Consider the following 27,969-nt stretch of genomic DNA (forward strand, 5'->3'; position numbering starts at 1 on the left):
TGTGTGTGTGAGTCTGTTTATGGTGCTACAGCCTCACAAAGGACAGAGATGAATGAAAGCCCGCTTTTATTTGAGGAAGAATGGCTTTTTCCCATCATCAACATTAATTCAGCTGCTTAGAGCTTTGTGTATTCTTGTATTTATTAATAACTGCGGTCCACTTGCTTCTGCTCAGTCTTAATTATTTGGAGGTTTGAATTCAACGTTTTTTTCCTTCTTTCCATTTGAAACTGAAGTGTTGAGCAGGCAAATCAATAAAGGATACAACGTGTAGCTGTTGTGGTAATTGATCAGCAAACCTTAACCAACAATAAATAATAAATGAATTAATATCACTAACAAGTATTATGTGTGTGTCAAAGTATATATCTTTTTCCTCTGTGCCATAGGGCTCTACTGTTGCCCAAAAAGATTAAAAACACATCACACACACTAGTAGTGGGTGACATGGTCCTTCCAAACCATGAACACACACACACAGTAGTTGCGTTGATTGCATATACACCGTCCTGCTGCTGTAAATACTCAGTAGAGCTCCAAATGTGTATTAATCCGCAGCTGGAAATAGTTCCCAACAAATACCCTATTTACTCCTGTTTTGAGTAACATTTGCTAAAAACTACAGTGGCCACCTGGAAATGACTGAGCCTTTTTAATAGTATCAAATTAGAGCTTCTAAATTAGGTTTTACGTGGATGATATTATTGGACAGTTATTGAAGCCAACACCATCTATTTGTTAGTTTGCAACATGAAATATACTTAATAAAGCCTTAATTTATCATTGAAAACACACCAATATTTGCATCTATATCAATGTGTTTGGTATGGTAGCCAGAGATCATCTGGGTTTGTTTTCATGCCATACCACTAAAAAATTTTATTGATTCATTTAATACCTTGGATACACCTTAATCTCAGGAGCTCTTAATATACAGTTTGTGTACATTTTAAGGGCTATATGAGTTTAAAAACTACAGCCCTTTTAAGGTATGAATGAAAGGATGATTGTTATTTAGGCTATTTTAAGTGGGTTATACCCTTTAAAAAGGACTTTCAGTTAAAATAGTAATTTCTACCAAATGTATTAATTATTCTTTCCCTTAAGATGCCTTACAAATAGATGCATTATATTGTTATTATTTGGCAAATGAATGGAATTTAAATGTAAAAAATATGAAGGGATTTAGGCTCATGGTGTCTACAGATAGACCAATAAAACATAAGTTACTAGGTTTTCTTTTTTAAACATAAATATCCAATCAGGTGCCATCTCCATTGTGAAATTTTCCAAATGGATGTAATAAATTCAGATTAAAACTGTTCAAATTAAACATTTAAATTGTAAGGGAAACTTATATTCAAAGAAAAAGGTCAAAACAAGAAAAATAATACCAGCAGAAATAAACTCAGTGTAAAATATTGGTCAAAACAGTGACATGGTCTCCGTATTATAACCCAGTGATGAGGAGGGATCCCCTGAAATTATAAACCCCCCTCCCTGCCACCCCACCTCGGTCACATGATGTTATGATTTTTACTGGAACCCATCACAACAACATCAGCAACAACAACAACCGGATTTAGTAGAATCTACTTATCTGACGTTCTTAGCTGCCTCAAAGAGAAAAACACAATTTGGGATTAACTGATCTCTTTTTCCCAATTCCTCGTGTAAAGAGCTTCCATTATGATTACAGTAATAATGCACATCATTTCTTTTTAAGCCAAATTCTGTGTAATAAAGCTTTGTATTTAGCCCATATTTACTAAATTGTTAAAGACCTCGAGGTTTGTGATCGGTTGCTCAGCTTTTATTCAGAATCTCACTGGTGGTTGTGATGCCAATGGCTTGGTGTCATGAGTCCTGAATGGTGAAGAAGATCCCTGACTTCAACACCTCTGCCTGTACTGAAACGGCATTTAAAGTGCTTCCAAACAGCGCAAGGTAATGGCTACACATTAGCACATAATCACATGTTAAAATATTTGAAAAGAAACACTCCCTTTCCCCATTCATGCTGCAGAAGGAGGTCAGTTTTTGGAATTGTAAATGGTGGCTTTTTTGTATAGATGGAAGGCAGAAACAGAGTGGAAACAAAGAGTTTTGAAATGTAAAATGTATCCACACTAGTGTGGCCATGACATTAGATGCCACCAGCTTAGGGTGAGATTGAGTGACTGAATGTGAAACCTTTGTAAAGTACTGGCAAAATGCTTTCATTTATAAAGAATTATAATTTCAAAAGAGTTTTGACCCAATTCAAATAAAACCAAAGAAATGATGGTGGTCACTGCATTTACCATTGGCCAAATATATCTTTAAAAGGGGCAGACAACCATTTTGATATTTAACAGAGTTTTGATATTTACGTTTTCCTTCAAGGTCCAGTGTGGAGCATTTAGGAGGATCTATTGGCAGAAATGTAATATAATATTCATACATTAAATTCATAATATATTCATAATATTCAGTGCATAATCCCCTGAAAATAAAAACGGTTGTGTTACCTTATTATGAGCCATTTTATCTACAAAGGGAGCGGGTCCTCTCCTACGGAGTCCGCCATGTTGACCCACCATGTTTCTACAGTAGCCCAGAATGGCGGAATCCACGGAAGGCAACCTGCTACGTCTGTAGATAAAAACGTCTCATTCTAAGGTAACAAAAACATGATTCCTACGTATATTTAGGTGATTATACACTAATGAAAACAGGATTCATAGTTATATGAATTTTACATTCAATTTTTCCTGTAGATCCTTCTAAATGTTACACACTGGACCGTAATTATGGTTTGAAAATAATGAAAATTAAAAATTCACAGACAACAGGCTGTGCTTTTTACTGTAGCAGGGGGCATTTGTAAAATGTCTGTCAGATCCAGTAAATAAGGCTAGCGAGCTGTGCTGCAAAATCATAACAAAAGAAGGACTGAATCATGTCGATTCATGTATCATTGTTTTCAGGCTGTGTGTGTTGGAATTCAAACAGATTTTTAGCTTAAAGTAGTTCAATATAGTAAAAAGTAAAAAATTAAAATATTTTCCTAAAAGAACACACAACAGATAACATTTAAATACTCCACTAAAGTACCACAAAATTATAGTTAAATACAGATTTGGTTCTGATTCAACACAAATAAAAAAAGTCCTTGTAACGTGTTTCACACTTTATTCATAGAAAAGCACTGAGATTCCAACACAAATCAATATAAAATGGTAGTAGCGTTACATAAATAGTAATAAATTCTCGCTTTATAGACAGTAGCTCAAGAAGTTGCACAAAAAATTACAAATTAAAAAAACAAAAAAACAAGTGTTGATGATAAGCTATCATACTTCTGTGGCAACAAATACTGGAAATACCTTTTCATAATCAGTAGCACAAAGAGGCAACAAACACTTTCAATTTTCCCTTAGAGTTAGAGAGAATCCAAAACAAAACAAACTGGGAAACAGTAGGTGAACTAGATCTCTACCAGCAAATAGTACTCTCCTATTGAACGAAAGAAAGGGGGAAAATAAGAAAACCTCAGGAAACTGGCTGATACAGTTAACACGGACTGAAAAACAAGCTAGAGGGAGGAACGTCTTTGTTGTAACGCTGTCAGTTAATGCATCACATAAAGGCAGCTTCCATTTTAAGCAAGTGGTAAAACAACACCCCGCTTTCACCTATCATGCTAATGTAGCAGCCAAGAAATAGTAGTTAAACCTCTTTTTATCCTCGTTCTGTAGAAACCTGCAGCAACAGCAGATGGAAATACAGATTTTGTCGAGAGTTGACTTTGTGCAGACACAAAGCCGCTGCAGTGCACTGGTGTCTCAAGCGCTTTAAGGTAAGACAGTAGAGGAAGTGGCTGTGCTGAAAGCTGGTCACTGACACATCGCTGCATTGCTTGAAACCAAAATCCTCCCTGTGTGAGGGGGAGTGAGGTGATGAGCAACTGAAGATTAGAAAAAGAAACTATGGTAATGAGACAGAAGAGGTGAACTCAGCCAGCGTTGTAGGCTGGAGGGAGTTGAGAAAGCAATAAAAAAAAAAAGTCCAAAACAAGTTCCAACGAGGAATGAACACAAGGTCATCCACAGGCCGTCTCTTTTGTTCATACAGTTGCTGTTTCAGACTCTCTGACATTTGTGTATTGTTCTGTCTCACTGCAGTGCCACCACCCGACTCGACACCTCTGAGAAGACACTAAAGGCTTGAGTCCTGATTAAATAAAACCAACAAAGAAGTAAAGAAAAAATAAACTTTGTACATTGATCGGTCAGAAAGGCATTTCCCACCATTTTCATTTTTTTTTGTCTCCTCTAAATGTTGCAGCGGATGCAGGCTGGCTACTGCGCATTGTCCAAACACAAGCATGCTGGGCCTTGCCTTTGCCCCCCCTCCCCTTCTTTAATAGTGGTTCAGGCCACGGTGTCTCTTCCACACTTAAGTTTTCGGAGGGGAGGGGGGGTCTTTAAGAGGTGACAAGACCATCGAAGTGGTTCTGCATAGTCAGGTTTAGTACGTATCTGTTTACAAATGAATGCCTTCCTCATTCTCCTCGACTCCGAATGACATGCTTCCTTTTGGAACACAGATTCTTTTTTTTCTTTGCAAATCAAAAAATTTAAAAAAATACAAATAATAATAGTTATTATAGCAAAAACAAACAGAAAGAAATGTACACAGGAGCACCTGAGAAATGCCTTGAAGTCTTTGCTCTTACAAAAAACGCTGTCAAATTCCCCGTCCAAAACAGTTCAAGTACACCCCGGCCAAAATAAAAACATAAAAATAAGGGGAAAAAAACCAAACACATAACATACTTATCATAAATAATTATAACTTTACAATTTTCTGAATTGACACTTTAATATTTACAATATCTTAAATGCTTAATGCTACTACTTTTTGTTTTGTTTCTTTAAGTGATGTCCCTGAGAACTGAGTTTAGCCTCTCTTTTCTTTCTTTTGCTCAGTTTTCCTTTTTTTTGTCGTCATTCTTCTATCTGCGTTTCTTCGGATCAAAAAAGGCCCAGAGTTGTGACTGACTACCCGGGTAGTGGGTGAAGGTAGCTCTCATGGAATGTAAAAGCAGACAAGAAAATGTTCCTCCATTCAAAAACCCTTTTTCTTTAACTGTCCTGCCATCGACGGGCGGACTCATTTGCTGCGTTCTGTTTGTGTGTCTGCGATTCCTACTCAGTCATACAAAGTTTCCAAACAATCAATAAATAAATGCTGAAGCAGGCAGGAACGTACTGAAGAGGTATTTGTGTGAAGTGCTCGTACGATGACGTTTAGTCCAACCAGTAAAGATTCAAGCTCTTGCTGTACTGTATACTGCCATTAACAACAACACTTTGCCACTGGGTAAGACAAGGGGGAGAGAAGAAAAAACTACTTCCTGTGCCATGGCATGTGGTCTCAAATATGTAGGATGAAGTCATCAAGTCATAAAACAGAGTATTTTTTGTGTTTGCACTGTGTCAACCCTTTGAGAAAGACAACTCGTCTTCAGAGTCCACAACGATCACAACCAGTAGCATTCACAGGTAGGTCGCTCCAGTAACTACAGACCCTTTTCCTTCACAAGACCAAGGAACTGGAAGGATTTAGATTTAGAAACATGGTCATTTTTCTTTTAGCCATGATGGGGACTAGATTATAGCAATTACTCATTACTTATTCATTGGTCATTTTTTTGGAAACTTTGGATAGTGGAACGAGCTAGGAACTAGGACTTTATCATACAAAGTCGCTACAGCTAACATGTTAGCAAACAGTTGCTAGCGTACACGTCTAGCAGAGATGGTGCATTAGCATTCGTTTGGGGCCGTGTTTTTGGCCACCTAACAAGTCCAAGTCCATGGTCACTAGCAGCATAGTAGCAGCCAAATGCTCCACTATGTCCAGCTAGATGCTAACTTTGGCTGCTGTTTGTTGCTAGGCAGCCAGTGCACAGCAGCCGACAACAGCTACCTGCTGTGGGTGGAAATGAGGATAAGGAGCGGGAAATCATAAAAAATTGCTAAAAGATCCTATAAAGCTTTTATAGAGCTGAGGAACAGCAGAGTTGGATGATGACACATTACACATTATCAGTGGTAGAAACGCAATGAACTGAAATAACTAAATCTCTTGATCTGAAAAGATATTCAAGGTAGGGCTTCTACCTTATTATCAGTCCAAGATTGTTTAGATGTTAAGCAATTATTACCTCTTGCTGCTAATGTCATTTTAGGTCATTCTGGCTGTTATAAAAGAACTCACAGCAATTGGTAATAAGTACTAGGGGTTAGGGTTAGAAACCAGATTTCTGCTCTTAAAATGTTGTGATGCTCTGGGTATGTGAAAAGGTCCTAGGAAACAAAGAAACAAACTAAAAGTTCCTGCGTTCTTGAGATGGAAAAGGGACTTTGGCTACAGGCAGAGTTAGAAACTAACAGTCACTGACATCAAAAAGGTCCCAGTAGGTTCCAAAGCTTCCTAACAGAATACAAGAAGGTGAAATTAATGCCACCAGGTGATAAAAATGAAGCGCAGAGTTGACTTATATTGCTTATTGACTAAATGTGGATCTAGTGAGTGAAAGGGTGATCACTGGAGTCTTATAGGTTTAAATGGTTTTGGCCACAAATAGCTGTACAGCAGTGCAGTGGTATTTCTGGGAATACTGTGACCGCTCCGTTCATCACAGTTGTGTATTGTCACTGGTAAAAAGCTTATAGGAGGACATACGAGATATACTGTATATATGTGCACGTGGAGCCTCAACTACTCTACCTTAGCTAGATCAGCCTGAACAATGTCACTCTCAGGCTTGTGGATTGGAAAACATGCACTCTGTGAAGCAACATGGTTCTTCCTCTAAAGATAGATCTTAAGGAAAAGCACTGACCAGCAGGTGTATAGGGTAGGAGCTAGTCTAGAGTGGCTTTAGTCAAGTTTATAAACCCGTTGGTACTGACTTATTCTACAGAGAGACCACACGTGTAGTTCTGTATTCTGCCCTCACTACTCTAAGATGCCCTGAATGAAACAAGAGGCAATTTCTGATAGAGAGATTAAAGCTGATGAATAATACAGTCGAGGTATGACAGTAACACTATGTGTTTTGACCTCAGTGGGTTTTAATTCCTTTAATGTTCCTTCCACTTTGAAAAACCATTTCCTCTTCTTCTTCTTAACCCCAGCTGAAAGTGTCTTCTGGCTCAAAGTAAGTACCCCATCCAACAAAAGCTTTTGGTTTTTGAATCGTCATGTGCCACCGAAAAACAAAAGTTCCTTTTCTGTTTTTTCCCCATCACAATCTTTTGACTTTTTCATACTAGAGTTAACATTAGTTGGAGGAGAAAAATGCTTTGTTTCTGCTGTTGTTTCTTTGACATTTTAAGCCGTTTCCCCCTCTTGCAGTCTCAATGAAGTAGAGCAATGCACTGCGAACACTTTCTGGTTCACATTCAAGAAACAAAACAACAAAACAGGACAAAAACTTAAGACTTAGTCAACAAATGGCTCAACATAAGAAGTAAAAATACAAGAAATCCAAAAAAACCTTAAATAGAAACAAATAAGTTTAACTACTTCCCAAGAAGAGGGTCCCTGTGAGGGGTGAGGGGGGTAAGGTCAGCCGAAGCGCTCCCTGACCAACATCATCAGTTTCTTCTTGCCCTTGTAGATCTGTTTCAGGTTGTCTATGAACTGGGCGAACTGAATGTGGCCGTCCTGTGCCAGCAGGAAAGTCTCCCGCGCTTTGCTCAGGAATTCTATGAACTCTCCGTAGTGCCGCGGACTGATGTGTGTCAGTCGAGAGTGCGTGGTGTTGATGTACGCCGAAATCGTGGCGTCCAGGAGCTGCCGCAGCGGCGCCTTGTCCGTTGACATCAGCTTCCCAGAGTTCCTTCTCCCGGGAATGCCGGCGAGACCCGGCGCCGTCATGGTGCACCGCCGCAGGATGTCGGACAGTACCGTGGCACAATGCACGCTCTTCACCACCAGGGGGATAATGGCTGCAAGCTCATTTTTACCCAGAGAGTGGCTGAGCGCGCACGCCCAGAGCACGTCATTAATAGCTGGGTGTGTGTCCTGGTTGTAAGCCAGGTTAAGGTGGGTCATGGCGAGGGAGGCCAACTTAAAGGACCGCAGCGGGTATCCTCTGTGTTCCATGTACCTTGCGATGGTAAACAGCTGGGAGTAAGTCATACCCGTGGACGCTGCGTCAATCACAATCTGGTAGGCTGTCTCGAAGGCGATGTGGTCCTTCTCGCAGAGTGTCAGAGCTGACAGAGCGCAGTTCTGGGGGTCCTTCATGGCGCACTGCAGGGCCAGGGTCCTGGCGCAGCTGGCTAGTTCCTCGCGCTGGGGGTAGTCGAGGCTGAGGCGCAGGATGGTGTTGTGGGACATGACGGTGGCCGCCACGATGCTGGTGGCCTCGGTCGGTGTGAAGAGAGTGTACCAGCTCTGTAAGATGCTCACCAACGCCCGCAGACCTGAGGAGGAGGAGAGACAAAGACGAGATTCAACATTTACTGTGGTCAGAATGTGGATCACGAGATACTGGCATGGTTCTACGTTTTTAAGAGCTCTTTGATGATTTGAATTTATTCCACAGTTACAAGAACGAATCTGATAAGAAAGAAAATTGAAGACGTGTTACACTGCGGTAGCCCCTCATACACCATCATCTCTGGAACATCCACAAGTTCACAACGCTGCTGCTAGGTTGCTTTTTAACCAGGTCCAATTCCAGGTCTACTGTCACACCAACTCTACTTTAATGTCATTTTGGTTTTGGTTTTGGTTAATCACAACTGTGCCACCAGGCGTCACCTATTTAGCAATGTGACAAGTAGGCTTTAACCACTATTAAAGCCTACTATTGGTGGCAGTGCATCAAGCAAATGATCTAAATTGAAAGAAAAACCTGAATAAAAGAGGGGAGAGAGATGCTTCCATACAGGACAGTTAGGGCTCTCCACTACCATCATCAAAACATCAAATGAGGCAATGTGGGAAAATAAGTTTATCCCTCCAGCAGAGTTCAGGGGCTTGAATAATCTTTGACAACGAGCACTGAAGCTGCTCTGAGGCTTGTGGTGGCCCAATGACGCGTTTCTTGGTTTTCCATTTAATCTGTAACCCATGTGTATCTCAAAGTCAAAGTCAGCCTTCAAGCTGAAATAAAATGCATCACAGCAGACCAAAGAGAAGATCTGAAGACACTACGAAGGGCATAATTAGACCATGAATCGTGTTTTACTGGCGTGTGTGAAAAGGCGTCACATACCGACTTCAGTGGCACAGGTTACCAGCCAGCGAACCATCTCTCTCCTTCTCCAGTTCAGTGTGGACAGAGTCATCCTCATCACCTGCAAAACACACGTGGGCAACAAGTTAGCTAATCCTGCCTCTTGGTACAATGGGAATGAGAACAGTTATCACATTCAGTCAGTTTTTGAAGGAATTTTGAACATTTTATGTGAACATGAAATACTTTTTATAATTTAACAGTTATAACACTGCACGTCTCCAGTGGTGACAGATGTATCCAAAATGTGTTTATAATTACACAGATGACTAATTGAGACCCTTCCATTTTGAGCACTTATTTAGCCGTTTTTGCTGACAGGAATTTAGCCGATACTCTAAATACCAGGAGAGAGAGGTGGGAGAACCCGCAGCGAAGCTGTAGTCTAGATCATCTGAGGAGTTTTTTCAGTGTTTACTGTTGAACCCAAAAGGTTTAATTATGTGGTTTCTTCCCATCAGCAACGGTAAGAGACTGTGTGATGTTTTCTCTGTTAATTTGTAGTGAGGCCGTGGAGGCCTGCAGAAATTACAAGTTCAAGGAAACTGTTGCATGTTTTGACTGGTGACCGGTGCTCAGATTTTTTTTTTTGTGGTGGAATGCTTTATGGAAATGCCTGACTTGCCCTCATACATCAACTTCTCTCTCACACACTCAGTACCTGCAGTCCTAGCTCCAGTGCCACGTTGAGCAGGGTTATATCAGGCGGGTTGTCCGCGGGTGTGGCTATCTTAAAGGCGTCCTGGGCCAGTTTAAAGATTAAGGAAGAGGAGTGGATGTTTTTCTGGATTGCCTCCAGCACCGTCCGCAACCTCAACATGTCACCTGCAGGCAACAAAAAGCAATTATGCAAATCAGATCAAACAGGAACTGTGAAGAGAACCATCTGAAGGCACACTGTGAATGCAGCTGTGGGTATGCAGATGTTGTTAACAGTACCTTTAGCAGCAGTGAGCATGGTGGAGGCCAGCTCACACTGCTGGGACTCCAGGTGTCCCAGTGTGAACCAGCGCGGGTATCTACTCGGAACTATGGAGATGCCGTGATGAGGGTGGCCCACGTCCCCGGAGCCTGCTGAGGACTCCAGCACTGGCAGCCTGACAGAAACACTCAACATTAGTTTTGCAACACGTGTCTTTGGTTTTCATCAAATCAAAAGGTCAAAGGTCAGTTCAAATTCAATCTAGAATGAATTTCATCATTGAAACATATACTCTAAAAGTCAGCTGGTTTATAGACAATACAGCAAATTCACTCTCACTTACAGGTAGTGTGTGGCATTAGATCACATTACACAGTAGTGTAAATACCTAAAACAAATGAGACCATTAGCATAGGTGATTGGCAACTTCTACTACCACTGCACACCCAATTTAACAGTTTATTAAAGCTTTTGTGTTCATTTTAGTGGCCCTTTAGACAAAGGCTAAGGCTAGTATTTCAACCATCTTGTTTCGTTGATTTCAAGGGGAATCCGAGCTGGTGTCAGTCAATAAGAATAACTGTATAGAAATAGCCAGTCATGTCACTGATGGTCTTGTTTGTTCATGTAGGTCATATAGAGGCATCAGTATTAAATTGAGACTGTTATTATGTTAAGTTTTTGCTGAAACTGTTTTATGATGAATCAACAGTAACTAACCGTGTCTTAAAACAGAGGCTGCCAGTCATTTAGACCATGGTCTCATATATTTCCACTTTACAGTGAGGCTATGACACAGAGTGTGCATTCATGTTTAAATATGCAGCACACAGCTCTTTTAACCTCTAGCTGTGAAATACTGACTGAATTGGGGAACTGACCTCATGGCGCGGAGAGCCAACTTATACGCCAGGTCTGCGTCATGTGGCAGCAAGGCAGAGAAGAGGTACTTGGCAAAGGTGTGCATGGGAACACTCTCCCTGTGGATGACCTCACCTAGACCACTGAACGGACCAGCTAGACCAAAAGGGAGACAGAATAGGTTTATACACAATGTGAATGCCATCATATACCAGGTCGTGGTCTTGTCTACACAGCCTGGATGTAACACTACAGGTCAAACTAGGATTTAATGATCAGTACTAAAAAAAAAGTGTGATTAGAAATATCTTAGAACTTGAAGAAAATGAGAAAGTATCCTGAGAAAATGCCGTTGTTGTACCTTCTAGTAGCTGTATGGCCTGTTTCCGAAGAGTCTGAACCAGGAGATCATCCAGCTCCAGTTCTTGAAGTTTTACAACTATCTGCTCCTCATTACGACACACCTAGAACATATTCAGAATGCACATCTTATTCACTGTGCTCATACAGTAAATGTTCTGTTTAGTATAGATTAAGATGAGAAGAAAACGTGCCAAAATGAGAGTTCCGATGCAAATAGACTATGTTTATATCACTACTGTCAATGAGATCATGTTACAATTCAAGAATATACATGCAATAGGTTGAGATCCATGATTTATAACTTTAACAAGAGAAAATAACTGAGCACTTTGAAGTTTAAATACCCTTTAAAGGAGGGATTTTGAGCTTGAGGTATTAAAGGACCAGCAGGGTGCTTTAATACCTCACACTCTTGCATTGGTGTGTATCTACCATTACAGTACACAGGACAGTGACCGATTCTTTATGATTGAGTGGTCCCTTTAGGAAATTAGATTTTCTTTGGTTTTAAATACAATTCTGACTTAAAACATTAAATTCTTTTCAAATCCTAGACATGTGTGTCTTTTTATATCGCTCCGTGTTTCTGTCATATCTTTTTTTGATGCCTTAATGCCTTATTTAAAGCACGTTGAATTGCCTTTTTGTTAAAAGGTGCTACACAAATAAACTTGCCTTGCATGAAACATTAATATTTTGCTTATTCCCATGACATTAAGAGAGCTCTATGGCAGCCATGTTAAGCACTAAAGCAGATTACCATTCAGACAAAGAAATGTTCCTTGGATTTATTCTAATTCAAAGTGAACCTAAGTACGGCGACATTCTGCTTGTTTTTCAGGAAACAAAATGCTGTGACCTTTTCTCTCTTTTTGCATGGCAATTACTTCACACAGACGTTTAATTATAGTGATTTTCTATCATGGCGACATTGTCTACACTAGACAAATTCACACCGCCTGTTTTAATATGCAACCAACCATAAATGCAGTCTACTTACCCACTGCAAGCAGCCTAGCATTACTGTTTTCTCTTAAATCAGTTTATCATCTGAGAACTTGGATTATGTTGTAATGTGGCATGTGACAGTGTGTATTTCAGGACTACCGTACCTTATCCTGAGCATACAGGCCCTCTGGCATTATCCTCTGCTGGCCCATACCCATCAGAGCCACCTCTAAGGCCAAAGTCAGGTATGACTCCCCTCCATCAGGACTGCCCCAAACTGGTACATGGTGGTAGACCGGAGGCCTGGGGTCACCTTCTGAAGAGAAAGAAAGAAAGCCATTTAGTGTTTTGTGCTCCGTGTGGCGGGTTAATTGGCTTCAATCACCTAATTCATTAATGTCACCTCCACTGGTTGTATAGGAAGAGAGCAAACACAGCAGAGACAAAGAGGCTGCAAAACAAAGAGTCAAGTTACGATGTGTTGAAGGCTGTAAAGTGGCAGGGGATTTACCAACCACATTCATACAAAAGAGGTTCGGTTTTTTAAGTCTATCTTAACGCAACACCCACATGCCCATATGTGCATTGAGATCACAACGCTTTGTTGCAGGAAACCACGACAAAAAGCACAAATAGTAGGCCAGATTTTCACAACCCGTCCAAAAAATATATTTTGACCCATCCCAAAATGGCACAATTTGAAGCCAATATGAGGCTTATGTTCAAGTCAAATCGAGTCAAAGTACATGCACCAGGACGTAATCCTTCCTCACAGCTCTGCAAGATAACAGTCCGTAGTAAAAAGACTTAGCCTTTTGATTTGGCTGAAGCCTCATATTACTGTTTTTGCATTTTTTTGCAATAAAGGATGTGTTTTTTCCCCTCTCTTTCTTACAGTGTAGTTAAGTTAGGGAGGGATGGATTCAGGGCCAGACATGGTAACATTGTATATATTAGCATGTGTGTATTGTATTAAGACAGACTTGGAAAAAAAAAAGTTAAATCTGTGTGTAACATTTTATAAAGATGGCATTCCTACTAGACTGTGATCACTAATCTAAGATGGCCGCTAACCCTACACCAAATGCTCGGCAGCTATAATTGAGAACAGATGCCATGAGAGTCTCAGCTGTTGATTGGTGCCCATTTGTTCTCTCTTGCTCCCCCACCCCATCATTCTACTTAAATCCCCTCTGAGCAATAGATCCCCTCAATCCTGTTTATTCCACGGATATGTGTGTAAGAGTGTGTGTATGTGTGTGGGTGTGAGGAAATCTAGGGAAAAGTGGACACTGATTTTACAGACTTAACCCCAGGGCTAATTTTTTATCTTTCTTTATCCATGGGCTGTTGAGTGATTGGTTGATTTGAAAAGGCCAGAGAGAAAACTGCATTTTGTTTGGTCGACACATAGTCTGGGTCCGCCCCTCTTCTAACAGATGTTCCCAGCTGTCTTCCAGAGGAAAATAAAGCATGGTGACCAGGCCATAGACACACATGCAAAATAGTCATACCACTCTCCTCAAATTCCCAAAACAACATAAGACGATCATTCACTCCATCGCCAACACACACACACACACACACAGACACACACAGACACACACAGAGACCAATGAGTGTGCCAGTGGTCAGCATTGTTTGAACGGACAATAGTTCCCTGTAGCCTGGTGACAATAGGAAAACCCAACCCCTATTCTGCTCTGTTGCAATGGTCACAAGAGGAAAAAAAAGGCCCTGGGCAGGGTGAGAAATGCAAATGGTGATGGATTCTATACATACCACACACACACACATACACACATACACATACAAAAGGAGTGTGGTCTAAATGAGCAGGCTGTTCCAGCCCGATCCGTTCATTCACTGCTAGTTTATGGCTGTGTCTGCAGCACAATCGTGCCCAGTCCTGATATAAGAACATAAAGTCTGTTGTCTGATGAGTCACTGCTGGTGTGTGCGATCACCTCTGCTCAGGATTACATTGCATCAGCTGGTCAAGTGTGCCAGGAATTATATCCTCTTTGGCAAGTGTGAAAAGACAGGGAGGAGGTTCATGGATGAGGATCTATTTTGATGAAGTACATGCTTTAGTTTACTTTGTAGGTTTAGTGGACAGTAGGTTAGCTAGAACATCAATGGCAGTGCAGATGGAGAATGATTTGGATGTTAATATCTGCATTATTGTGGCTGCGACCAACAATGTTTTCCATTATCACCTACTCATTTGATTATTTATTAATCAGTTTGTATTTAATTGTCTGAAAATCTCTAAGGTGATTCAAATGGGTTGTTTTGACTGAGCAACAGTCCAAAACCCAAACTATATATCCTCCTATCGGAGAAACCAGAACCAGCAAATGGTTGGTAGTTTTGGTTTACGACCAAATACCTGCTCAACTAATGACATTCTCATCAGCCTCAGCTGTTCTTGGTATTTAGTGCTAATTTGCTAATGTTAGCATGGATACACACTAGACTGAGATGGCAAACATTAAACTTGCTAAACATAAGCATGTTAGCATTGTCACTGTGAGCATGTTAGCATGCTCACAGTGACACTGCTGTGCCTAAAGATAGCCTTATAGCAAGCATAAGGGTTCTTAGTCTTGTTGACTGAAACATGACTTAAACTAATAATTATCAGAATTGCATTTATTATATTACATGATTAATGGTTTCAACACTATGTATTACCAATAAAGTACATTTTATTATAATAAATAAATAGTTTTGTGTCTTGCTACCTCTAATGTACGTCATATTTCCTGTCTCTATAAGAGATGAATATTATTTGGTGGCTGCAGCTCTGGCCAGCACTCTTTGCTAGTTGCGGCTCATAATGAAGCTCTGAAGCTTATTCTCAGCTTCACTAATGATGTGACCATGGTAAAGAGCAGGGGTCAAAATGCCTACCATTTAAAAGTAAAAAAATAAAAAAAATACAAAAAATAAATGAAAGCTACCACTGTACATTTTTGTGTCCCAGTCCTTGAGGTTGTACAGAACAAAGGGGACCAATGGGAGACTCCAGACACTGAGTCCTTTCTATGCCCAAACCCTTAACTCATGACCAGCCATCTCATAATCTTCTATTAAGACCAGAAGCACATTATAAAACTAGACAGTTTGTTGGTGCACCAGAAATGATTTCACACCATTCACTCTGCAGAAAGTCTGCAAGCAAAAGACACTTAACTGCTAAATGATGGACCAAAATAAAAGTAGTCATGAGGAACTGTATTTAAATTCACAAGGGGAAATAATCAAGCGTGTCTGCCTTTTGGCCTGTTAATAAAGTGACTACTTACAACAACTTCTAGAGCATTAAAGCGAGTCTTACTGTTCTTGTTTTTGGCACAGAGTTATGATTTCTCATTACAATTTTCATAGAGAAAAAGGTGAAAGAGAGCCACATCTTTGTTTCCGTACCTCCGGTGTCCATGGTGTTGTCGTCGTCCACACGGCAGGTTTCAGTAAGTGTGGTGAACAGACAGCCAATCGGGTCTAAGGGATGACCCACCCAGCCTTCCAGGTTGGTGGTGGAAGTCACACCCCTCTGGAGAAGCTCTGACAGAGGAAGAGAGTGGGAAAGCAGGACAACCATTAAAATGATTGGTTCAGAACACTTAACAGCAGGCTCTATCTCTATATATATATATTTATGTGTGTGTGTGGTGTGTTTTACCTTTCTTTTGGTGTTTGTAGATGTCCATTTGTCTCTGCTGTTGGAGGCGGAGCGTGTTGATGATGGCGACGGCCAATCGCAGGGCTTCCCTGGAGTAACCGTGGGAACGCAGGGCGTCGACGCGAGCGCATGCTGTCGGGACGTGGTCTGTGTGGTCGACAGTGAGAGAAGGTGGAGTCAGGACAGCTTCACACACACACACAAAAGCATTTTACACAATCACAGACACGCATTTTTCTTCTATACACACACTGTGTGACATAGGATGTAGTTTAAGGCAAAGACACACTCTCTCTCTCTCTCTCTCTCACACACACACACACACACACACACACACACACACACTGTGCAGTCTCAGCAGAACGCCAGTGTGTGTCTGATAGCTGGCTTAAGTTGCAGAATCTGACAGATCTTAGCTGGAAGCTGCTTACTGCAGATACTGGCCTCAATATCAGCAGAATTACTGTGTGTGTGTGTGTGTCAGCTTGACTTTCAGTGGAATTAGAGATTGTGTGTATATAGAAGTGCCACAGAAACACTGTCATTCCTCCTGTGTTTCTATACTGTTGTAATACAGAAATTGTGTGCGTGTTGTTCCATACATGTTTGTAGCTATAAGAAAGTTTTATTTGACAAAATAAATCAGAATACGCCTTTTTCTGGATATGAATAATGAATTACTCTTTCAGTTTCAGTGACACTGAGGTGTAACTAGCATAACCAGTCAAAATAAGAAAGTTGACTTTTTGGGGAGTAAAATAATCCCACTGTGCATGTGTGTATCTGCGTGTGTACCTAGCCAGAGTGGTAGGCCCTGTGGGTTGAACAGCAGGCTCTCCCCCTCTCTCTGGTAGGATGGAGACATGTAGTGGTCGCTGCTGATGATCCTCTGGAGGTGGCTGTCCTGCCAGTGGAGGTCGCAGGCCTCAACTGCCCGACTGAACACCGTCCTCCTCGGTCTGGACAGAGAGTCTGAGAAAAACAACACTCACACGGTCAGTGATATCCACAATGTTCAAGTTCAGATTAAATCCGGTGTGTGTTCCAGTTTTGATTACACAGTATTGGTGTGTGCGCGCGCCGGTGCTGACCCTGTGCCAGGTTGCTCTGCGGCAGAGCGTTGGTGATGTTTGGAAGCTCACTGCCGTAGTTGCCGTCCTCCAGCGGGCAGACATCCATGTCGCCCCATTTCTTCAGCTGCTTCAGCCAGCTGCTCTTCTCCTCGCTTTTACAGTGGGGGTTTAGCACCACGCACACCCACAATGCACCTGGGGAAAAAAGATTGGTGGTTAGAGGTCAGGATGCAAAGGAAGCAGAGGTTGTGGAGTGCTGTTTAAGACCATTTGACCTGTACTGTCAGCCATGATGAGAGGTGGTTGAATTCTCTAATGCTACAGTCAGACAGTTTAAGACTGAATCCCGACATGTACAATTAATTAAAAAAAAACAATGAATTCATACATATACAGTTTGGTATAATAGTAAATTGAATACGTTTAGGTTTTGTATTGTTGATTGAACAAAACAAGCTAATCCAAGATGCGCCTTGGGCTCTGGGAACTTTCAATAGGCATTTACACTATTTTCTGATATTTCAGAGCCTGAAAAATGTATCTCATACTCAAGAAAGCCCACCAAGGCTGAATCCGAAACACTAGCTACAAATAATAGAGCAGAAAAACAAGACAAATCATGTTAAAGATATGCATTTAGTCATGTTTTTATGCCTGAAAACATGAAGAATATGCTGCTTTTTGTTTCTAAGACTGCACTGGTAACTACCACAACCATGCCATTACGTCTAGGGAATACCTCTGAATGTTTCATAAAATAAAGCTTCTGTAGTCCCGACTATAAAATCTATCTTTTCACCTTCAACACTGCTTCCAAAAAGACTCAACTCCATAAATTAAATATTGTGCATCAGCTTTCACAAAGTCCCAAAAGCCTTTATAAAAGCCAGAGTTGTAATATTGTATGAATCAAAATTATTTTGATAATACCTACAGGCAGCTTCTCACCTGTTCTACATGCACAGACCTCGAGCTGGGTCACCTGTCAGGTGTCTGCATCTCTGGGAAAAATGATCAGGCAGCAAACCCCGACTGTCTGGCTGTTATTTCTGTCAATGTCTGTGTCATGATCTCCCTCGCTCACCCAGGAAGTGTTCTCATTGACCTCCTAAATGCAGAGATTGATTGCAGAGAAGCTGAGCAGCCGTATTGATCGGCAGCCTTTATCATTCACTCTGTATAAGGAGCGAGAGGGGGGCAGAAAAGAGAGGCCCGAGCAGAAGGAGAAGCTACCGAGTGAATGACCTAATAGCTTACTAACTGGATGAACATTTACCCGACAAGATGACTGCTGATTTGTCAGGGTTACTGACAGACTGGACGCCTCTGTTTTCCCTACAGTGACTGATGAACCAACTACCTGACTGGCCAGCTTCAGTCATTTTGATAACGTGTTTTTGTTTTTGTCTGATTGGTCTTACCTAGCTCATCCCAGAGCTGCCGACACTTGTCCGTCATGCCCGTGCCCTGCTGTCTCCATAGCGACAGCCGGGGGTCTGCCATAAACTGTTCCGTTATGAGCGTCAGCATTCGGGCGCCGTTGGAGTCTCGCATTCGTAGCATCTCCCTCACCTGGAAAGACCCAGCGTGCACAGGCTTAGTCACTGTATGTAATCCATAACACTTTGACTTTCTTCCATCTGGTATTGATGTGTGTCCTTGCTCATCAGAATGTATTTCAGGAGAGGAAAAAACACTTTACAAACACATAAACACACTGCTGTTTCCACTGGTTTCTAGTCTTGCTAAACTAAGCTAACCTGCTCCTGGCTCCAGCTTCATACTGAACAAACAGATATAAGAGTTATATTGATCTTCTCAGCTGCCAGCAAGAAAGCCAAAGAGTTAGGTTACACTTAAGATGTTATAAAATCTTCTGAGTGCCATTTAAAACAAAATAAAAGAAACCGTTTGGCACTGAAATCGAAAGCTAAGACATAACAGATTATAGGTCTGTTTTAAGTGTCCTTGCTTCTCTCAGATAAAGGAAAAGTGTATTTATAAATTCCTGTCAATTCCTTTATACCATGGTAGTATAGAATAAGTAATGGGTTCAATACAAAGGAGAAAAGGTGTAAGAAAACATTCTGATTAAATTTTACATTGTGACAAAAATTGTACATCATTTTTATCATTTCAAAGGGGCATTTCACCATTTTACACATGAAAATGAGTTTACTAATAGTTCACAGATGACTCCATCTTGGATTGGAGTATTGACATTTTTTTTACTCTTTAAATGTACTTTATTTACAGAGGTGTGTGGTTTAATTTATCAGGCTGATGTAATACACAATTAAGTTGCATTATGGGAAAGATAGGATTTTTTGGGCGCTAGACCCATACCATACCCCTTTAAAATATGTCTATGTCCAAATCTGATAGCGTTCATTTGCTTTAGAGTGGAGCACGAGACATATCTCGCTAAAACTTAAGTCTGTCTCAGAATCTCCTTAAACCAACGTCCTACTGAATTAAAGAATTTCTTTAATTAGTGGAGGGCTAGGCTCATCATAGCGACAAAGTAACATATTTTAGTGCAGTTTCTAATTGCTCAGCGGCCTTGACGGAAAGGCAGCTGCTGAGGGATGAACAAATGAACCATTATCTTACTTACGGTGTCTTGGTGATGATAATGATAATAAAAATTGATAGATAAATCCCAGCCATATAATGGAGCAGAAACAGGAAGTAGAGATGGATACCTTAGCGAACATGGAGTTGAGTTGCTTCCCAGAGCCATAGTATCCTCCCTGTGACAGAAACTGTTTGACCTGCTCCCTCACTTGATCCTCGTCCAGATGCCAGCAGTTGTCATCGTCAATGCTGGCGCCTGCAGTCGGGTCCGGAGCACCTGGGAGTACACACACACACATTAAATGACAGGCACACACAAAGCTACAATGATAGAAACATATGCAGGCAAAAAACAAAAAACACATGAAAAACTGACCAAAACGGAACCTGGAGTCACAATTTCAATCTAACATTAACATCCCTCTCTCCACATCAAAGCTGCTGTAAACAGAGTACAGTCTGTATATTCACTCAGTCACTCCGTTCCTTCCTGTTCCCAATTCGCACTCCAACAAAAAAAAAAATAAACAGATGGTGACCATGGGAAATGGAGTTTACTTTTAGACAGCCTCACTTGCAAAAACACAGTTTCCTTAGCTCGATCCCAACATGTCACTCCAGATATCCTCAGAGCTCATGGAGATAAAAAATTCTAACCTAAATTAAACAGTAATTCTGAATTAATCTAAATCTCTGCTGACTTGTTTCACTGATACTCACTGCTCTCATACCTATTTGTTTTACATTTAACTTATAGTACACCTATATATATGACACTTAAGAAAAGCTTCACGATTTAGGCTAATCATGCACTAAGGGAATATGAGGCCAACTTTATTTTTCTTCTGTTCAGCGCTGGGTGTGTGTGTCTGAGTAATACTACGGGGAAATGTAGATATGCTCAGAAGGGGGGAAGCTGCTTTGATCTAGCAGGAAGCGAGCTGAGGAAAGCCCAGAGATGTGTTTCCAACTGGCTGGGAGTACGCAACAGCAAACAGCAACATTCCTCCATCAAAGAAAGCCTCGCTCCTGGATCGACTGAACTTCAACCCCCATGATCCCCCTTGTCAAACACAGACAGGAAACACGGCGCGGGGCTTCCTGGACAGGGGAGCTGGAGAATGTCAACATTTAGCGAGGAGGATGAAATAGAGAAACGGATAAAGAGTTTTGTTTGGTGAAAGGATGTGTCTAGTTTGTCGTTCCTCCGATGCAGGTCTGTTGTGGTTCTCTTCTTTTTCATCTTATACTTTCTCGGGGGCTTTCATCTTTCTTCTCCTTCCCGTCTCCTCTCTCTCCCCCATTTCCCCAAGTGCCATTTCTCCTGTCTGTTCTTGTCAGTGTCCCTTTCCTTCTTCCTTTCCACACATCTCTCTGTCTACCTTCTCCTGCGGTCCATTTCACCATTCAACTCTCACTTTTTTCTGCTTTCTCAAACAAACTCCTGCCACTGGAAGGACGTAGGCGCTGGAGAGTGGGAGCTAAAAAAAATCAAATGAGCCATTTGAAGTCTGTCTTGCTGCTTCGCTGGAGTAATCAGGGCTCTGACGTATGACAGCTTGTAGGCTAGCATGCAGCATGTTTTAAGTCTGGAAGCTTTTAAGTGTGGCCTGTTGCTGTGAAGATATCGCTGCAGAGGGGATAGACAGCGCGTCAACTTTTCAACAACAGCTTTTCCGTTGCCATGCATTTATGACTTTAAAAAGACGAAATGGGTTCTATATGGATTTGGTGGATGAAAGTTGCCCTGAAAATCACACAATCACGAACATTTTTATTTGAAATCAATCTAACATGAACATAAAAGTTTGCCACAAAGGCTGCCCTCTCACCATGGACCTGGTTGATCTCAGAGTTGGAGGAGAGGATCTCGTCGGCCAGTTTCTGAGCAGTGGGCAGCACCTCAGTGTGGTGGGCTGTGATCAGATACTGGACCAGCTTCTGCAGCTGATCTCTGTTCATCTGGAACAACGTCTCTGAGATGGGCAACCGCAGCTTTACCTGTATAACACACACACACACACACACACTAATAGGTCCCACTTGGAGGCCCTGATCTCTGTGGAACATAATGAGCATCCGAGTGCTGACAAGCCTCACCTGAAGGAGTCAAAACATTTTCTGTTGCTTAGGGAGGCACTGTGGCAGGGTGGTGTCATGGCAACAACAATACACATCCCTCTCCATTCAGAAAACCCAACACATCCCCCCTCTTGGTCTGATCTGTCATATTTTTGAATTATTAAATCAGCTGATTATTATTAAATTAGAAAAAGGGTTTTAAACTGTTGACCTGATGGCCTCTCCTGCTCATGTGTGGAAAATCTTTCCATGCTCACTTAGAGCAGATTAGAAAAAAAATATGGCACTAGTTTGCATGATGCAGTGGCCATCTGCAATGGAAATCCTATGTAAAGTTAGGAGATGAATTCTGACCGCATCTCAACCCTTTCCCATCCCGTTTATACATAAAACCATTGACAACATGATGGTTCACTTGAGGGAAAACTAATTCTGATTATAACAACATGAAAAGACATTGATTTTGATTCAATATCTCTCCATATGTGCGTCACATACAGTCAGTTAGGATTATTCTGCCGCCTGTGTAATAAGCATAACGCATATACATCTTTTTATTAATATAAACTTTTCATGAAGCCCACAATCACATCATTTGTAAATTTAATGTGCTATTCATTTCTCTCACATGGTTTGGCCACAGAGCTCTTCAGGCTGAATCATCCGCCGATCATTTGAATTCCTGGATGTGGTCATGGAGAAAGTTTAACCACAGGGTGTAACCTTCCTGTGTGTCCTCTGTGTCTTTTCATTACCTGACAGGGATGTTTAACACTACAATACAGCTACTCTTTAGAAGCAGTGTAGTTTAAACCTCATGGGGAGCTCATTCTGACGCCTTAATTCAGTGATGTTTCTGTTGTATTGCTGTTTGTTTTGGCTCTTTTAAATTATATGTTAATGCACTTTATAAATGTTATGTTTCTGTCTGTTTATCCTCCGGTTGCAAAGGTGTGATATTTCATTTCAACTGTATATTTTCATAGTTGGAATGACAAATATTAACCTGTTGATTTAAGCAAATCCAAGAAATCTTTCAGTAAAAACTTGTGCAAAGAGGTAAAGGTGTCAGTTATCTTTCTCCTGTATCCAAACATATAATTAATTTTCTGTTTGAAGACATCAGATTCTCAAACAGTTGAATCTTTCAATACTGAAAGTGTTTCTGTTTGAGTGTCTGTATGAGAGCTTCTAATGCAAACATGTTACTGAGCTTTGGCAGATCATGACAGAGGCTTCCAATGCAAATCAGCATTGACAGCACGGATGAAGTATGCATTATACTGATCTCTCTCACGCCCACTCATGTGTAGCACACTCATACAAAACAAACATGTGCCACAATCTTATTGCAGTCGATTTGCCTGACTTGTCGCCTGATAGTCTGCACTCCAGAAATGTTTTACCATATTATATTAAAAGCTGGTGTAATGGAAACTACGGAAGCCTGCTCAACCAGAAAATCAAAGACAAAAAGTCAGGCAGGGTAAAAACACTCATAGTAAGTCAAAATATTGTCTCACAAAATCAAAATAACCAGATATCAAGTCAAATGTTTCACTTATTAAATAAAAAAATAAGTAAAATTTGGATACAAAATGTTATTATAATTAAGATTTTGACTTATTATTTACAATTTTTTATTTATTTAAGTAAAAAATATGAGATAGGCCTACTACATTAAATCAATATTAACTCATTAAAGCAACCTACTAAGTCAAAATAGTGGCAATGTTGACTTACTACATCAAATATGATCATGATTTCATAATTTCAAAACAAAGTATCTCATTTCATCTTTGTATTTTCATCCTCAGCGGGCCACACTTTGCATGTATTTCCCTATGGAAGCCCATTTCCACCAGTGTGACAGGAAAAAAAGACTGTGGAAGTCATTATAATGAGAATATTATATATAAATATTGACTTAGTATCTCAAAATAAAGAGAACAGTTCTCAGTTCATCATCTCATTATTTTGAGATAAAAGTCAAAATATTGAGAACGTTTCTCATTATCTACTGTCTACAATATTTGTTTATAGATATGTATAACTGTACATATAACTTTATGTCTTTTTTTTGTTGAACTTGTTCTGTTTATTTATGCTGTTAGTCTGTGTTTGTCCATTGAGAGCAACATAAACCTGGAGTCAAATTCCTTGTATGTGTTACAAATTACAAATGTGATTGTGATTCTGATTATTTTGACGTTCTAAGTCACATTTTTGAGATGCTATGTCAAAATATTGATAAAGTTTCTCATTATTTTGAGATAGTAAGTCAATATTTTGAGACACTAAGTACAAATATTTAGAGTTTCTCATTATTTTAAGATATTAAGTCAAAATTTCGAGATATTAAGTCAACATTTTGATATTCTGAGTCAATATTTTGAGACACCAACTCAAAATATTGAGAGTTTCTCATGATTTCGAGATATTAAGTCAATACTTCGAGACCTTAAGTCAAAATATTGAGAGTTGCTCATTATTTTGAGATATTAAGTCAATATTTTGAGATATTAAGTAATTATTTTGAGATATTAAGTCAATATTTTGAGATATTAAGTCAATATTTTTGAGATATTACAGTCTTATTTTGAGATACTAAGCATTTATTTTGAGATATTAGGTCATTATTTGAGGAATACTAGTCATTATTTTGGGAGATATTAGGTCATTACTTTGAAATATTAACTCAAATTACTTTGAGATATTAGGCATTATTTTGAGATTATTAGGTCATTATTTTGAGAATTATTAGGTCATATTTTGAGATTATACTCATTACTTTGAGATATTACCATTACTTTGGAGATATTAAATCAATTATTTTGAGATATTTAGGTCATTATTTTGAGATATTAGGTCATTTTTTGAGATATTAGTGTCATTATTCTGAGATAATTAAACTCATATTCTGAGATAATTAAACTCATTATGTTGAGATATTTAAACACGTCATTATTTTGAGATATTAGTCATTACTGCCACACACACACCACAGAGACACACACACACAGCACACACACACACAGACACACACAGACCTTCCTGAGCACAAAATTAACTACAAAGACGCGAAATACTGTTGCATTTTCATAACAGCTTGTAGACTGCATGTCCAGGCAGAAATCCAGTTAAGCAGGCACTAGTTGTCTGTGTGTGTGTGGTGTGTGTGTGTCTCTGTTGTGTGGTGTGTCTCTTGTGTCTGTGTCTCCGGTCTGGTGTGTGTGGTGTTGGTGTGTGTCTCTTCTCTGTGTGTGTGTGTGTGTGTGGTGTGTGGTCGTGTGCTGTGTGTCTCGTGTGTGTTGTGTGTCTCTGTGGTGTGTGTGTGTCTCTGTGTGTGTGTGTGTCTCTGTGTGTGTGTTGTCTCTGTGTGTGTGGTGTCTCTGTCTCTGTGTGTTGTTGTGTCTCTGTGTGTCTCTGTGTGTGTGGTCTGTGGTGTGTGTGTGTCCTCTGTGGTGTGTGTGTGTCTCTGTGTGGGTGTGTGTCTCTGTGTGTGTGTGTGTGTCTCTGGTGTGTGTTGTCTCTGTGTGTGTGGTGTGTCTCTGGTGTGTGTTGTGGTGTCTTCTGTGTGGTGTGTGGTGTCTCTGTGTGTTGTGTCTCTTGTGGTTCTTCTGTTGTGTGTGTCTCGTCTCTGTGTGCGTGTGTGTGTCTCTGTGTTCTCTGTGTGTGTGTGTCTGTGTGTGTGTGTGTGTCCTCTGTGTGTGTTGTGTCTCTGTGTGTGTCTGGTGTGTCTCTGTGTGTGTGTGTCTGTGTCTCTGTGTGTCTGTGTCTCTGTTCTCTGTGTGTGTGTGTGTGTCTCTGGTGTGTGTGTCTGTGTGTGTGTGTGTGTCTCTGTCTTGTGTGTGTGTGTCTGGTCCTCTGTGTGTGCTGTGTGGTGTATATTATCTGTGTGTTGTCTCTGTGTGTCTCTGTGTGTGTGTAATGTACAGTGGCCACCCACAGATTGCTTATGTGCTGCGTAAGCTTGCTATGCAAACCTCTGGCCCGATCTCTCCTCGACTGAGACAACCAGCAGTTGGCCATTAAGCTGCCGTGATATGAAGAACGCGAGAGGTGTGGAGCGCTGAAATAATGAAACAATCCCAGATAAAAGCTGTGAGGATTTAATACGGATAATAAAAAGGGACGTGAATGTGGAATCGTGGGATCGTAAAATGAGGCTGTATGTATCTGCATGTGGACTTGAATTCTGCATTACAGGCTGAGGGAGGGAAGAAGTTTCTGATGCATTCTGCTTCTTCTATCTGACTTGAAAATGGGGAGTGAAAGCCCTCGGACACCACATTCAAAATGAGCATATCGATGTGGTTTTCCACCTCAGGCAGCCTCTCAGCTAACCCTCGTTTTGAATAATTAAAAATAACTGAATTACCATAATAAACACAAAACACATCATTACATTGGCTAATGGTGGGTAATTCCTCTTTTTTTTCTTCCTCTTAGGTCTCCATTAGCGTCAAACCAAAACCAACTTAACGTGTAATTAATAAATACCCTTTCACACAGACACACTTTTTAAGTCTTATATACGAACATTTGTTGAATATCTGCAGAAAATGTGAGGCTAAACTTTCTTCCAGATTGGTCAGGAGTCGACGCCATCCGGGCCTAAAAGTGGCGTTAGTGTTTATTTTATTGAAACAGGAAGGACGCTTGCGACTTGAAACTTAAACTGAATAATGAAGATAATGTGCGACACTAACCACAGCAGCTTAAAGCATTAAAAGACGAACAATCTACGTTTTGGTTTATTATTGTTGAGGCTGAAGCTCCTCGGTCTGTGAGCTAACTAATCCGAGCTTAGCGTCGCTGGTGGCTAACGTTAGCCACGCAGCTAATTAGCTAAAATTAGCTCCAAACTAAAAAAAAAAAAAAAAAAAACCAAAAGCTGAGCTGGGAGAAATACTTTAAACACCGAGCTGCGGTCTTTAATTAACTATTAAAAAGGAGGAAATAAACAAAAGCCACGCTAGGCAGCTCCAACTTTGTCTTTTTTTCAAAGTGTTTTCGCTTTAAATCGCTAAGTTAAACCGAAGCTTACTTAAACCTTAAAAAACAACTTTTCACCCAAAAAAAAAAAAAACTTTTGGGTGTGATTTTTTTTTTTCAAAAGTCTACGACGTGTTTCCACATGTTAGGTTCAGTTTCTGGCCAGCAGGGGAACCTTTATATACCACATACTTTATACACACACACAACACCCTGAGACCTCCGGGACACCCGTGGTTTGTGTCTCCCTTCACCGAGCAGCAGCAAGCTTTCACCTCCCGGGCTGGCCTTTTTCTCCGTTCCGTCCCGCAGATCTCCGGTCGATTCATCTTGCTCCGGCTTCCTGCGCCGCCTTGTCGTCCGGTGCTCAGAGTACAATCCCATCTTCTCTTCTCCTCTCCTTTCACTCTCCGATGGAATTAATAAAAAAAAAAAATAAAACAAGCACTGCAAGACCAACTTCCAGCTAGGGACATGCAAAGGCTTACCGAGCTTTAGCATCCAGTGGAGGAAGGAGAGGAAAGTGAGGAAGGGAGAAGGAGGAGTCTGTTTCTCTCCAACACGCCCTTAAAAGCCTGCGGAGACGTCTCAGATGTTGTAGTTAGGGTCACCACAAAGGAGAGGATTTCACGATATCTTTGCTCTGCTGTTTGCGTCTCAAGATTACTTCAAAGGAGTCGAGCCACAGCCAGTATCGTTCACGGGAGGAGAAGGGAGGTAGGCAGCAGGAGGAGGGGAGGAGGAGGAGGAGGAAGAAGGAGGAGGCAGGCATCGGCGGCGGGAGGGTCTGGAAAAATTGTTCGCTTCCTTGTTCTTCGCAGCGTACTTGGGTGAACTGCGCATGCGTACAAAGTTTAGCTTCTTTTCCAAAATGTTTAAGCTTCTTTGTACGGAGGAAAATGAGTTAATATCTCATAATAATGAGTTAATTAATCTCAAATAATGAGTTAATATCTCATAATAATGAGTTAATTATCTCAGAAATAATGAGTTAATATCTCATGAATAATGAGTTTAATATCCTCAATAATAATGAGTTAATATCTTCAGAATAATGATTAATATCTCAAAGTAATGACTCAATATCTCAAAAATGAGTTTAATATCTCAGAAATCAATGAGTTAATAATCTCAAAAGTAATGAGTTTAATAT

At 40.6% G+C, this 27,969-nt stretch overlaps 1 protein-coding gene across 1 annotated transcript; it reads right to left on the minus strand.

Moving 5' to 3' along the window:
* Positions 1-3,160: 3,160 nt before the first annotated feature.
* Positions 3,161-21,735, minus strand: zswim5 (zinc finger, SWIM-type containing 5). Its single transcript, XM_035670942.1, has 14 exons — positions 21,569-21,735; positions 19,865-20,013; positions 18,581-18,731; positions 17,178-17,354; positions 16,882-17,058; positions 16,087-16,233; positions 15,831-15,968; positions 12,563-12,714; positions 11,449-11,551; positions 11,108-11,243; positions 10,244-10,401; positions 9,966-10,129; positions 9,284-9,365; positions 3,161-8,486 (listed from the first exon to the last, which is right to left on the minus strand). The coding sequence occupies exons 1-14, from the start codon at positions 21,696-21,698 to the stop codon at positions 7,624-7,626; spliced, it is 2,727 nt and encodes a 908-aa protein (XP_035526835.1). The 5' UTR covers positions 21,699-21,735; the 3' UTR covers positions 3,161-7,623.
* Between the last annotated feature and the right edge of the window lie 6,234 nt (positions 21,736-27,969).

The sequence above is a fragment of the Morone saxatilis genome, unplaced genomic scaffold, assembly GCF_004916995.1.
Source record: "Morone saxatilis isolate NCDOM2014 unplaced genomic scaffold, NCSU_SB_2.0 Contig23, whole genome shotgun sequence".
NCBI classification, from domain to species: domain Eukaryota; kingdom Metazoa; phylum Chordata; class Actinopteri; family Moronidae; genus Morone; species Morone saxatilis.

Coding starts and splice junctions, on each gene's coding strand:
- zswim5 (XM_035670942.1), bottom strand. CDS start 21,698: ATGAACAGAGATCAGCTGCAGAAGCTGGTCCAGTATCTGATCACAGCC. Junction 17,355..18,580: donor GCAGCTCTGGGATGAGCTAG/GTAAGACCAATC, acceptor TTTTTTCCCCAG/GTGCATTGTGGGTGTGCGTG. Junction 11,244..11,448: donor GGCCATACAGCTACTAGAAG/GTACAACAACGG, acceptor CTTTTGGTCTAG/CTGGTCCGTTCAGTGGTCTA.